This window comes from Aptenodytes patagonicus, chromosome 19 (assembly GCF_965638725.1).
Source record: "Aptenodytes patagonicus chromosome 19, bAptPat1.pri.cur, whole genome shotgun sequence".
Lineage (NCBI taxonomy): Eukaryota > Metazoa > Chordata > Aves > Sphenisciformes > Spheniscidae > Aptenodytes > Aptenodytes patagonicus.
The window spans coordinates 1224665-1238135 of record NC_134967.1 but is presented as its reverse complement, the minus strand read 5'-3'; the positions used below and the strand labels follow the sequence as shown (position 1 = coordinate 1238135).

The 13471-nt window shown below is 48.0% G+C and overlaps 1 protein-coding gene across 3 annotated transcripts in view; it reads left to right on the top strand.

Annotated features, from left to right (window-relative positions):
- CCDC30 (coiled-coil domain containing 30) overlaps positions 1–13175 on the top strand; it is a 37893-nt gene extending 24718 nt beyond the window's left edge. For 2 of the 3 annotated variants that reach the window (XM_076356200.1, XM_076356201.1), the window contains 12 exons: positions 1746–1903; positions 2938–3184; positions 5682–5855; positions 6181–6390; positions 7060–7217; positions 7761–7908; positions 8482–8603; positions 9715–9856; positions 10430–10566; positions 10866–10980; positions 11849–11916; positions 12631–13175. In XM_076356200.1, coding sequence (XP_076212315.1) covers positions 1746–1903; positions 2938–3184; positions 5682–5855; positions 6181–6390; positions 7060–7217; positions 7761–7908; positions 8482–8603; positions 9715–9856; positions 10430–10566; positions 10866–10980; positions 11849–11916; positions 12631–12844 — 1893 coding nt within the window. In that variant the 3' untranslated portion in view covers positions 12845–13175. The remainder of the gene's footprint in view (positions 1–1745; positions 1904–2937; positions 3185–5681; positions 5856–6180; positions 6391–7059; positions 7218–7760; positions 7909–8481; positions 8604–9714; positions 9857–10429; positions 10567–10865; positions 10981–11848; positions 11917–12630) is intronic. The other variant, XM_076356202.1, reaches the window with a different exon arrangement.
- The last annotated feature ends 296 nt before the right edge of the window (positions 13176–13471 follow it).

The window sequence follows — 13471 nt, the reverse complement described above, 5'->3', positions numbered from 1 at the left end:
TTAGGCAACGCATTCACACTGTAAAGGCTTGGGGTGCAGACCAAGCCTTGCCGAAGAGCGGTTTAGGAAGGGGCTAGGTCAGTCTATGAATATGCATATGAAAGGGAATTGTCTGATTTAGAGGATGATGGGGAAAATGGGAAGAGTCACTCTTCAACCTTTGCCTCCCAATAGTTCAATCTACTCATGGTCCAGGGACCTTTTAATCAAAATCAAACATCCCTGTAAGTTTGGTTGTAATTCAGCCACCAGTTGGCCGGTGGTTTTGCCTTAGGAGAGGACTGTTTTTCCATCAAAGGGATCATGAGATGAAATCTAATTACCTGTTTTGGACTGGACAGCTGTAACGGTCTTCAAAATAGAGAACTTTGCATGTGTTTGGCGGGATTCCTGACTTCACAAATGGGTTCATTCCCTTTTGCTAGAGTACCTGTATTGGGACGAATCATTTACCAACCGAGTGCTGGAAGTTAGCTTGGCATGAAATCATCGGGTTCTCGTGGGCGATATGCACCTGGAGGTCAAGATCTGAGGTTGTTCAACGTTGTGTTTGTCAGGATGTCCAACACGTAGAATGGGAGAGTAAACTGGAGGGTATTTTTGTTCTTGTAAATTTTAATGATGTACTATGAACTGATGCTATGCAAAGAGCTCTTTGTTTGAAACTCTCTTCTTGTTTTTAAGAGGTTTTTGGACATTTGAGAAGAGATAGCTTTTTCTGAGCTTGTAGCTAGGGGTGTATTACATCCGCTAACTCCTGTTGTTTCCTCACCAGAGGTTGCCTGACTCAAAATCAGAGTTTACGAACCATTGTAATAACTTCCCGAGTCTCCAAAGAACATCAGCAAGCAGGGGTCTCATTAACGTATCCCATGGAAGCTACAAAAAGATAATGCTTTGTTAGATACAGAGGTGAGAAATGTAAAGACATCCCTGTTGTTCTGGTGTCTGATGCAGACAGAAACTGCTAGTGTATATTGCTCAAATATAAATAAATTCATCTTGGTGTAGATAAGAAGACCTGGAGTTGAAATATTACTGCTAGCATACACTCAGGAAGAGCTATTGATTAAAAAGCTTTAGGAATCAAAGTCATTGCTAGCATTTAGTGGACTTAATAGCATTTTTCTTTGAAGGATTTGGTTTCACCACTGCTTAGCAGGCAATATTAGACTAGGCAGATTCTGGTTCTGATCCAGTCTGGGAGTTCCTGTGTTCTCGTGCCTTCCCTTCTTGCCCCTTTTATTTTCTTGGCATCTTCTCTTCATGTCTCAGGTTTTGGGTCTGCCATTGCCTGGTGTTAAGGCATTAGGTGATGCTGAAAGTGGAAAGCAGCCATCCGTAGAAAGTTGTTTTGGGTTGACTTGGACGGAGGATGCTCTCTGTGTGAGATAGCTGAATGCATACCTTGTACTCTTCCCGTTCTTCCAAGAATTGCTAGTTTTGTAAAGAAATACGGCACATGATATAAAGCCCTGAGAACTACAGATGGGCAACAGAAGGATGAAATCAAATAAAGAAATGTGATTTGATGATGAAAATGTGATTTTTTTTTTTTACACGCGGCTACTTCCCATGCAGAAAAAAGGACTTGCGTGTGTATCTTCAAGGGTGAAGAACTACAATAATTTAGCTACAGAATCACAAGCCATGTCTTGATGAAGCCCCCAGATTGCCTTATACTGCTCAAAAGGTTTCCATGAGACCAAAGAAAATCAAAGTCGTGGTGTTTTCTGACCTTACAGGTCTCTGAACTCCTACAAGAAAGAGAACAGATTAACAAACTTGAGCAGAAACATGAAGATCTATGTACAGATGAAAGGATGTATGAAGAAGAGATGGCTAAAGTAGTATTTTTGGAAGAACAGATCAAAAACTTGAGGGATGAACAAGAACTGCTCTGGTAAATCTTAACAAGGCCTGTGGTACTTTCTGCTCCTTATCTTTGCTGACTAATTTTTTAGTCTTTTAAAAATCCCCATAGTGCTGCTTCTGGCAAAAATGGGCACGGCAGCTTTGTGTCTTCCTTATTGGGTAATCGTCTCTCTGGAGAGATTTTGGTGAGTAAGCATTTCCCTTAGTGACATCATGATCAGTCAGGAGTAAACCTTTTTTTCTGCAGCTATTCCAGATTCTGAACAGCATAAATGAGCTGTCCTTAGGGAGGAGGCTTCTTCTCTTGGACTGAGGTAGTATTTGGACTAACACGGTCCCAAAAAGCTCCCATCGTGGGCTGGGGCTCCTTGGGGCTAACTGCTGCCAGCAGCTGATGATATACATCCTGCTGTGGATTTTGGTTGTCCTTGGAGGGCAGGTGTCAGCAGGTGTTGGGGTTGTAAATAAAACTCTTACAAGTCCCCTGACTCCTCTGTTTCGGTAGAGCAATACAAATTTGGAGTTGGAGCATCCATGCTCAGGCTCTCGTTAGTAAGTAAGAGCTTGGGTTAAATCCAGTATAGTTACAGTCAGCTCAGTTACCTGGATAACTAGGTACTGAGATAAAGTAAAACCAGGATAAGACAGGTAGGTTAGCTTATAGGGACATACCGTTTGGATCGAGATAAGTGAGACGGCTTGGTCGGGAGACCTGAGCCCGTACTTCCATACAGCGAGGCGTTGTGCGAGTGCTTCTGTGCTGCTTGTGAGCGCAGACCAGCTCACGTGGCCCCATGCGAGTGTTTCCTTAGCCAGCAGTTAACCTACTCGTGAATGACTGAGAGCTGACCCTTTGGACACGCATTTTTTTGTCCAGGGGAGACTGACCCTTGCCCAGAACTGCTAGACCCAGGATTAAATCCCCTTTGGAGCCTCCCGAGACACTTGAGTGTTGCCTTGAGCGTTTCACTGGACTCTTGCATTCCAAGTTTTTCCGCTTCAGAGGGTGGTTTCCCTTGGATGTGTATAGTTATCTCTCTCCTTTACTATTTCTCCTTCAAGTTCTGAATTACTAGAAAGCAACAAGAAGAAGGAGGAGCTAGAAAAGCAGCTAAAAGAGAGCAATGAAGAAAAACGGTTGTTGCTGGAAGAGATTGCCCAGCTAAAACAAGATATCCTGACTACCCGGGAGCAGGGCGACAGCACGCTTGAAGAGACTTTGAGGATGAATCAAGGCATGGTGCATAGAGAGAACAGGTTTCTCGTGTTGCAGAGCTCTGCAGGCAGTTTAGATGGGAGCGTTAAACAGGTATGGGCAGCTTTGCCATCTGCACCGTACTTTTTTTTCACTAATTTAGTGGAAAAACCTAATTATAGTGTACTGGAAGCCAGTCCTTGCAGTGTTGTAGTGTTAGCATGCTGGGGGAGATGAGAGGCTGACTGATGTGCTTGGGGAAGGTGTTTGGAAATTAGGAATGTCATCATTTCCTTCCGTCATGTTTTTGGACACAGTGGGAACTTGGATAAACTGAATGGCCCCCATAGTACACATGAAAGAAATAGGTTATACAGTCCTTAAATGATGTTTTAAACCTTTTGGGGCTCTTTCTCAGCTCCTTTTTGGAGTGTGTGCAATAGAGCTGGCTTGCTATTACTGCAACAGTCTTGCTCTTGCTGTAGGCAGAAGTTGTTCACCGTCCCTGCTCCTCCTTGGGATTCTCTGCTCTTGCACTCCAGTGCTTGAACTCATCCCACAACTGCTGTCTGCAGTGGCAGCTCACAAGCAGCTGGGTTTTGCTGTGGCCCGTGCCTGTGTTTCAGTTACTGCTCTCCAGTTGCTCTGCCAGCTGGCAGGCAAGACCCCTATTTGTCACTAGGTTTAGCTGTGTTTTAAATGCAATTTGTTCACCTTTCTTATTGTGTGATATAAAAAAGAAGGGGAAGAGCAGCTAGCCCTGCCAAAAGGGGAGGAAATGATGAAGGTACCCAGGATGGGGAGCCTGAGGAGGAGCAAGGATTATATCATAGAATCATAGAATCATGAAGGTTGGAAAAGACCTCTAAAATCGAGTCCAACCATCGACCCAACACCACCATGCCCACTAAACCATGTCCCTAAGTGCCACATCTACACATCTTTTAAATACCTCCAGGGATGGTGACCCCACCACTTTCCTGGGCAGCCTGTTTCAATGTTTAACCACTCTTTCAGTGAAGAAATTTTTCCTAATATCCCATCTAAACCTCCCCTGGTGCAACTTGAGGCCATTTCCTCTCGTCCTATCGCTAGTTGCTTGACACCCACCCAACCTCCTTTCAGGTAGTTGTAGAGAGCGATGAGGTCTCCCCTCAGCCTCCTCTTCTCCAGACTAAACAACCCCAGTTCCCTCAGCCGCTCCTCATCAGACTTGTTCTCCAGACCCCTCACCAGCCTCGTTGCCCTTCTCTGGACACGCTCCAGCACCTCGACGTCCTTCTTGTAGTGAGGGGCCCAAAACTGAACACAGTATTCGAGGTGCGGCCTCACCAGGGCCGAGTACAGGGGCACGATCCCTTCCCTGCTCCTGCTGGCCACACTATTTCTGATACAGGCCAGGATGCCATTGGCCTTCTTGGCCGCCTGGGCACACTGCCGGCTCATGTTCAGCCGGCTGTCGACCAGCACCCCCAGGTCCTTTTCCGACAGGCAGCTTTCCAGCCACTCTTCCCCAAGCCTGTAGCGCTGCATGGGGTTGTTGTGGCCAAAGTGCAGGACCCGGCACTTGTCCTTGTTGAACCTCATACAATTGGCCTCGGCCCATCGATCCGGCCTGTGCAGGTCCCTCTGCAGTCCCTATGCAAGAGTTTGGAAGAGAAGAGAGGACAGGGTGGCCTGCAGGCAGGAGTGGCAGTGGAAAGGAGAGGATTAGAGTCGTGCTGATACCAAGAAGCAGTAAATCTGTACAGTTAGAGCAGACCGAAGCAAGAGATAAAGTGTAGAGGGGATGCTGAAAAGGATCCAGGTAGAAGCAGGTGGGGAAAAAAACCCACAAAACCTACCTGATCTCGAGGACAAATGACATTGCCAGATCCCACAGTGCTGGATCAAGACTTCCCAGCTTGGGAATTTATCTGGGGATTTATCTGAGAAGGGAAGCTTGATCTTCAGTGGATTTCATCTGGTCCCAAGAACAGAGGGCGAAGACGCAAAGCGGGAATGCAGATGGCTGAAAGTGATGCTGGGAAGAAGGGTTTTGGTACACCAAACAGGGGAAGAACTTTTAGTCTGTGTACAAGGCACTTGCAAGAAGATGGGTGAACCAAAGAGCTCAATTATCTTCTGAAAGCCATCATAGACCGTCGGTGACCACCTCGTGGTGTCCAGGCTGCTGTCGTGTTGAGCCAGCGTGTCTGTTCCTGTGCCGCTGCCAGGACTCGCTTTGTTCCTGCTGCCTCTGGGAGTTGCAGCTGGATGTGCCACTCCTGCTTAGTTGCCTTAGTGAGACTCTGGCACAAGAGTTAAGAGTAACCTGGGTGGTTTTGCTTTTGTTTGACAGGTTAGCTTTAACAGGGTTTTGTTCCCTCATCCAGGTTATTGCATCTTCTCCCTCGACCTCAGGAGTTGTATCGGCTTCTCTGAGGGGATGGACAGGGTAGGGAGCAGGACATAGCGTGGGGGCAGAAGAAATGCTTGCCTGGCTTTACCCATCTTCCTACTTAAATGCCCTTAAATCCTACTGGCATACCTCTACCTTTCTTAATTACCAGTCTTCATCTTCCTTGAAGTTAATTTCCATGTAACCTTTGTTGTTTTACTGTTCCTGCAGAGTCTGTCTGACGAGAGATTCCAGCAGCAGGAGGAAAAAATGCAGCAATTGCGGCAGGACTTGCGTCGCGTTCAGAACTTGTGCAGCTCAGCCGAGAGGGAGCTGAGATACGAAAGGGAGAAGAACATCGACTTACAAAAGCAAAACCTCTTGCTCCAACAGGAATGCACCAAGGTAGGAACAGAGCAGGGAGAACTGTTTGAAGACAGCATCACATCATTTTACAAGCTGTGGGAGGTCTGAGGTGCTGATTTCAACAGACTGGACCTCATTTACATTTGACTGTACAGTACCTGGGAGTCTCAAGCGTGCTCTGTCTCAGCTTCATGGAAATTGCACTGCCTCCAAATAAAACTTCGCGTGTGCTGTACTTGCTCCCTGTATTTCTCTTTTATTCTTGTTCACGCTCTGGTAATCCTGTTGTCCCTTTCCTAATCAAGACATTTCAGATGACATATGTTGAAGCGCAAACTTGATTTCTTCTTCTTTTGAAACTCAGGTCAAAGCTGAGCTGAAGCAAGCCCGGGCAAAACTCTCGGACACAACTGAAACATGCTCCTCTCTCTCAGCACAATGGGAAAAAAGCCAGCAGAAGGTCAAAGAACTCGAACAAGAGCTCTTGAAGCGCTTCCAGGCTGATAAACTGCAGAGCAGTCTGCAAGAGAAACTTGCACAGGAGAAATCCAAAGTATGCGAAGCACAAAAAAAGGTAACTTGTCAGTGGGAACTAAGTTAACAGGAGGTATGTTTTTAGCAGTTTCGTGCAGCTGTAGTTCAGAAAAAAGAAGCACTAGCAGCTCATGAATCGGTTCCCTGAAGTCCATTTTGCTAGTCCATTTTGAGATCACTTGGCTAAATATTTTAGGAAAAATGTCTGTTGTTAGCGGGAGCATAATCAAGACAATAGAAGCCAAATCTGATGGCTCAACTCCTGTCTCTAAAGCTCAGTATCTCCGAGAATACCGGTAGTAGGGCTGGCAGACGCAGGGAGCCCAGATCACGTTCTTGCCGAGGAGATTTGCTGCTGTTTGCTATCTGGTAAATTGCAAAAGCTTGTGTTTTCCATGGCATCAATTCTGCCATGTTCCTGCACTAATAGTTGGACTTGGTTTTGAGGTGTGCAGGATCAAATTAGGTGCAAAAAGGATTGTTGCTAATTCATGACGTAGTATCCGATCCAAAATCTGGTAGCCGTTGGAAAGGTTTTACTTTTAATGGACTTCGACACAAAGACATGCAGAAGCACTTGAGTAGAAGCAAGCAAATCTCTCATTCCCATGACTCAGGTACTGAGGGAACAAAGGGATCTGAATCCCTTGGATTCAGATACTGGCCCATAAATTCAGAAAGTTTAATCTGTGTTCAATTTTAATCCGAGATTTCAAAACTCCAGCAAAAGCTAAAAGATTCCCAACACCAACTCCTGCTGGCAGAGGCCCGTGTGTCAGACAAGAAACTCCTGGAGGAGGAATTGAAGGAGGCCCGAGAAAATGAAGCTCGTGTGCAGCAAGAACTTCACGAGGAGCAGCTGAAAAGGTACCCAGAGCTGGGTAAGACCTGTTCTGCGTGCGGAGGGCAGGTGTGTGCCAGCAAATGCTGCTGTGCCAGCCTGCCAGCTGCCTCCTGCAGCTCCCTGCCTGGTCCTAGGTGGGCTCACAGTCACTGCACCACTGGCTTTGCCTCCTGTCTCCCCTTTTGACCTGCCAGTGTCCCTGGCAGAGCTCCACAGGACCTCCTCTTTATGAGATTTAAAAGATTTTTGGAGACTTCAGCTGCCTCAGAAGGTGCATGGCTCCTCCTGCCAGCCCAGTGATTTGGTTTACCCTTTAGATGCCAGCAGTCCCCTTTCCTGTGAGGCTGGGATTGATGATCCCGGATACGTCATGCACCCTTTCACGTGCCCTTGGGACATGGGGACAACCAGGATGTACTGATTTCTTTCTACCCCCAGTGTTGCCCAGGGCAGGTGCAGAGCAGTGTGATGTTGTTTTTAGATCACGGCCAGCCTTGAATTCACGGTGGCACGTCACGGGCTGGCCTCCATGTCAGTGTCTCACTGTCACACCAACATGCTTTTAGGAAGCTCCTGGAGCAGCAGGTGGAGGAGCTGCGGCAGCAGCTCCGGCATTCACGGGAGACGGAGGCGTCGCTGGCCAAGATGCACGTGGAGCTGCAGGCCAAGACTCTGCACGTCCTAGAAGATGAGAGGAAAACTGACTCGAGCGAGGTGAGCTGCAGCATGGATGGGTCCTCATCACCCAAGGGGATGCTGTGCTGGTGGCTGACTCCAGAGCAGACCACTTGAGCTCTAGGGAGAAATGGGACCATCCTGGTGTGAAATCTGGGTCAAATCCAGCCAGGTGCTGAGCCCTTGCAGATCCCACTGATTTAAACAGCACCTGGAGGAAAAGCACCATCCCATCACGTGTAGGCTTCCTGGGGATGCAGCTCTGAGGGCACAAAAGGGGACTTGATGGCTTCTTCCCCTCTCCCTTCCCCTTTTCTTGCAGAGCATGGAGCTTTTTGCAGGAAAATTTTGGCAGAGTCCGCTGTCTGGGAGGATGCATTACCTCTCTCTGCCCTGTTGAAGCCTACAGCCCCCCCAGCAGCACAGATATCCACACTCCCCCTTCTTTAAGGGGAGGAGGCAGTGGCCTTGGGGGCAAAATGGATGGATATTATCTGTAGTGGGAACCACTAGGATTTATGACAGAGAAGCTTTCGAGACCAGACTGAAAGGAGGCAGAGGGACCCCTACAGCTGAGGACACACACACAAATAAAAAATAGATGTTTTCCAGCACCTCCAGTGTCAGAAGGAGAACCAGAAGCTTTCAGAGCAACTCTCACTGCTGAAGGAGGAAAACAAAGCCCTTTACGAGGAAGGAGTCCGTCTCCTGAACCAGAAGGATCTGTATGTCAGGTAATGACTGAAGCAGCAGGGGATATGTAGACACAAAAAAACCCTACCCAGGAACTGCCATTTATGTGCCTGGCAGTGACACTGGATTTGACTGTTCTGTAGCCTTTCTGGTCTCTCCTGTTCAAGGCATTTAGCACAGAGAGATCTGCCTTGACCTGACACCCCTGCGTGCACTTACGTTATGCATCGCATGTCTGCTGTCATGTTCTCCTTGGCAGCTGAAGGCAGCGCAGAAAACGAGGGGGTGCCTAGGGAGGGCTGTGGGTGCTGCTGTTTAGGGTCTGGCATTGGCAGAGATGCTCCATGGAGCTGCTCGTTTCTCCCCACGGTACTTTCTATCTAATTTGAAGCACAGTAGCCTTTTTGTCACGAGTTTTGAGCAAACATGGGCAGATGTGGTAGAGATTTCTCTTTCTTTTTTTTTTTTTACATTATTTTCCCTTCTGTCCCAACGGGATAAAAATAAACAAGAGCACTGCCTAAATGGGACAAGTTTGAGGGGAAGAATAACTATCACAAGTCTCAGTAGACAGAAATATTTAACCCCAGTGTCGCAGCTCTAAGGAGCGCCCACTGAAGTAGCTCTTTCTGCAACCTGTTTGCCTGACCCTTGCCGTTTAGGATACTTCTTTGTCTGCCTTTTTCCCCCCCCATACACAAGTACTTTCCCTTAACCACCCACATCCCCACGCAAATAAACGGCTTGCTCCCATTTACCCTTTCCCCGTTACTTCCAGTTTTTGTGACTGTATAACCCTGTTTGGTATGAAGAGCTGAGATGGGCGAGCACAAGGATTTGTAAAGCTGGGAATCAATTTTGGGAGTGCTTTGGGTCCCTTTCCCTCAATCAATTTCCACTTGGTTGACGCTTAACAGCATAACCTTTGCAACAAAAAGAAACCCCAAACTGCTCAGTGAAAAGATATAGTCCAGAAAGTCAGTGCGCTCATCCTGCCTTTAGCTGCGCAGCCAAAAGGAGCTGGGTAGATGGCTGAGGCTCCCAGTTCAGGCTTTGAAGAGCCTCAATAAATACAGGACATCTCCTGCCTTGCTCTTGACCCAGAACACAAAAGCATTTCACAGCCTGATGTTTGTCTCTCTGCCTCTTCAGGAAATACAACGAAACGCAGCTCCGCCACAAAGACAAGATCCGCAGAGCCAAAGAGACCTTTATCCACGAGGTGAAGCAAAGGGACAGCAGAATTAAGCAGCTTGAAAATGAGCTCAGCGAGTCAAAGCTCCAAGTGGAAAAGGTGAGAGAACACATCAAGGGCTTCTCCCGCGAGGGAAGGCAGGGGAGCAGGCGTGTCTGCAGGAGCATCCCTTCTTCCAAAAAGAAACGCAGTTTAGGAAAAAAGGAAATGGGGTTTATGAACAGCTGGTTTGCAGGCAACGGGATTGCACTGTTAAATGACCAGACAGTTGGAGCATGGGGAGCTCTGCCTGATGTGCTGCTCCTGCTCTGTGTGCAGGACTGACGCTGCTCTGGGAAACAGCTGGCAGTGCCAAGGGGCACCAGCCGTCCTTGGAGGAACAAAAAGCCAAAAGGAAATTCCTGGCTCAAGTTTGCCGTCGGGGGGAACCCATGTCCTCAAATCCCATTCAGAAACTACCTAAGCTCCATCTTCTTTTGCCTCAGGAATATTATTGCTGGGAAGTGACTCAAAAGCTGCTTTTTGGGGTGTGTTACATCAAATAGCATATCACTTCTAGGAGTGAACGTGCTCGGTGGTGACCCCTTTGGTAAAGCGCTCTAAGGTTTACAGAGGACAGAGAAGGGCAAAGCGTAACCACTGGTTGTTATTTCTTTCTGCAACACTGCTCAGGGGAAGGTGCTGATTGCACAGATCACTGCTGAGAATGAGAAATTACTCCAGGAGAGAAGACGGCTCCTCCAGAAGATAACTGACCAAGAGGAGACTCCTTGGAGCAACCGGTCTACGATTGCCACCCTGCAGAGCAGGTAGGCACTTAGTGATGTCCACACCTCTGGGAGCCTGCCTCTTCCCAGCGCTGTTCTGGTTTTATGCCTACTTCTCTTAAGAAATCCAGAGGAAAGCCTGAACTGTGCCCCAGTCACTAGTGCTGTGGCTTGTAATTGCTGTGGGATGTAATTAGCTCCTTTCCCCATCAAAGCCCTCGGCACACAGCTGAAGGCTGTGGAGGCCAAAGGGTCTGAGGTTGAAAAAGAAAATGCCCCTTTGAAAACGTAGCGTGGCCGGAAGGAAAATGACTTGTGCCTTGTATGTGTGATGTGCTCAGAGTGAAGATCCTGGACGAGGAGAACGTGCGGCTGCATGAGAGCAAACTCCAGCTCTCCGGCCACGTGCCTACCTCGCAGCGCGCGCTGAGGAGCATCCACGCTCCCAACACGGAGGTGAGACTCTGAGAGGGCTTGGCCTCAGCAGACAGGTTGCAGGAGCTGATGTCTCCTGCGAGTGCGGGTCGGTGTTTGTAGCTGCAGCTGAGGGTGCCGGAGAAGAGCTGAATCGATCCTTCGGTTGGGATGGAAATGGCTTTGTTGGTGAGGAGGGACTTTGTGGGGAGCTGAAGGCTCATCTCACGATGAGATCCTTTTCACCAGGACAGAAATTTCACTTTGGCTCTTTTGCAGATTTAGAGTTGTTAAAAGACCTTAGCTTTAAAGGTAGCTCTAAAATTAGGAGAAATAACCCAGGGCAGCGTGGTTGGGAACGTTACTCCTGTAAGCCAAAAAACCTCAGACTAAGCTGGCCGATAATATCGACTACACTGAGCAGAATGAAGATATGCCTTAGCTAAAAACTCAGTTTTGGATTGACCAAGTTAATGAAGAGCTTTGGGGGGAGAAATGGAGAAAAATCCAGGAAAGTCAAAGATTGTGTTTCAACAACTCTTTGAATAAAACAGGTGGATTTGAAAGGTTATTGGTACATTCTGAAATTTGGAGGGAACCCAGTTTGGTTGGAAATGAGCTGTTAAGGATGAAAGTGCTGTTTGGGGCCTGGCAGAAAGAGCTGTTTGTGTCTTCCACTGTGTTTTATTTCTTTCTCTTTGTTTCACCCGGGCTAGTTAGTTTTGGTTTTTTTTTTTTAGTTTAAATTCAGACCCAAAGGACAAATCTGTGATTAGTACCTCTGTGGGGCTGGAGTGCATGCGGAGAACTGTCAGTGGAGCTGGGGGCACTTTGAAGACCAAGACTGTATGTTGAAATTCAGGGTCTGACATGCACCTCCTCCTTTGAAAGTCTCTGTTCCTCCTTCCAGGACTCGAAGAGTGTTAACTTCTCCGAACGCCAACTACAGAGTAAGGTGTTGCCATCTCCCCGTACCAGGTACCGTGGGGTAAAAGGAGGAGGCAGGGAATGCCTCTCTGCATGTGGTGAGGGAGAAGTTGAGCATTTTGGCTGCTCCACCCTGTGCTTTCACCTCCAAGGGTCCTTTTTTTTTTTTTTCTTTTGTCAAATTATAGGGAAAACGGTATTAAAAAGACTGTATGAAACTAATGGGATGGAGAAGTAAAATTCTCAAAATACGTCGGGGAACACTGTGGGATTTAGAAATCAGCTTGGTGCCCAGTGGTTTTGGAGGAGTGTCTTTACACAAGATGTTGTGAGGCTTAGAGGACCACTGCTGCCCGAAGCTGCACGACCCACGTCCCAGGCTATGGGGCAGGAGGGAGCTTGAGCTATTTGTCCACCTGTGTAGCCAGGAGCACCACGATCCATGCCAAAACTGGCGAGGGGGAGGCAGAGAGACTCTGCAACTCTGGTCTCTGCTTGCTGGAGACCCGGCACAGCGGGCTTGCTTACAGCCTTCAGGTGCTATGAAGGGTGACAGACAGTCTGTCGCAAGTCAGAGCAGGTTCTGGGGTAGATGGGGGCTCTCAGCTCCTTGGCTGGAGGAAGAGTATCGGAGCCTTAGTCCAAGTGAAAGGCATTGACCGCAGCCCTGCACTGCCTCGCAGAGATGTTGGGAGGAGCGTTGGGGCTGCGCAGAGGGTCAGACAGAGTTTGCAGAATGACTTGAGAGAGGAAATTTGTTTTCAGCTTCCCATCACGAGAACCGCCAGACTCTCTCGGCACCCTGAAGGCCACGCAAGACACGAAGCCTGAAGGAGAAGCTGAAAGCCAAGACTCATCCTTTTGCTTATCCCCCTCTCAACCTTCTGAGATCGGGTACTTAAATGTAGCTTCGCCTGGAGACACCACAGCCTCCCAGCTGCAGGAGGAGAGTCAGAGCATCAGCTCTGAGAACTTCTAAACGGGGAAAGATGTTTGTAAAATACGAGCTGGACTGCAAGGTTTTGGGCCCCTGTTGCTGTGGGATGACAGGGACTGCAGGGGGAGAATTGCCAAATGGACTGACCTGGTGATTTCTGTGATATATTTCAACTAAATTATTCAACAGCTTTTTTTTCAACTTACCCAACTGTAAATGTGTGTGTGTCATCCCAGATCCACCCGGAGGCTGGAATTTGTAGACAAACTCAGTAAAGTGGAAGAGGGGTGGGGTGAAGCGTATCTTCCCCTGAACCCTAATTCCTTGTCCAGTCAAAAACTACAAGCTTTGTAAATAAAACTCAGAAAAGTTCTTTTCTGCACTCTGATCTCGACCGCTCCCTGCCATGTGCCCACTTTCCTCCGTTCCCCTCGGTCTGTGCACGTGAAAGGAGATGGAGGGGACGAGGGAAATGGAATTAGGAGTGTGCGTGGAGAAGGAAGGAGGGGATCTGAACATCCAGAGAAGGAAAGAGGGTAGATCTTGAATGCTTTCTAACAGTGATGGAGGGTCTATGAGGATGCTTGGGTGGGAGTAGAAGGAATCGGACCATGCTGAAGAGGGGTGTAGAGGGGATCTGTGTATGCAAAGAGGGAAGCAGAAAGGATC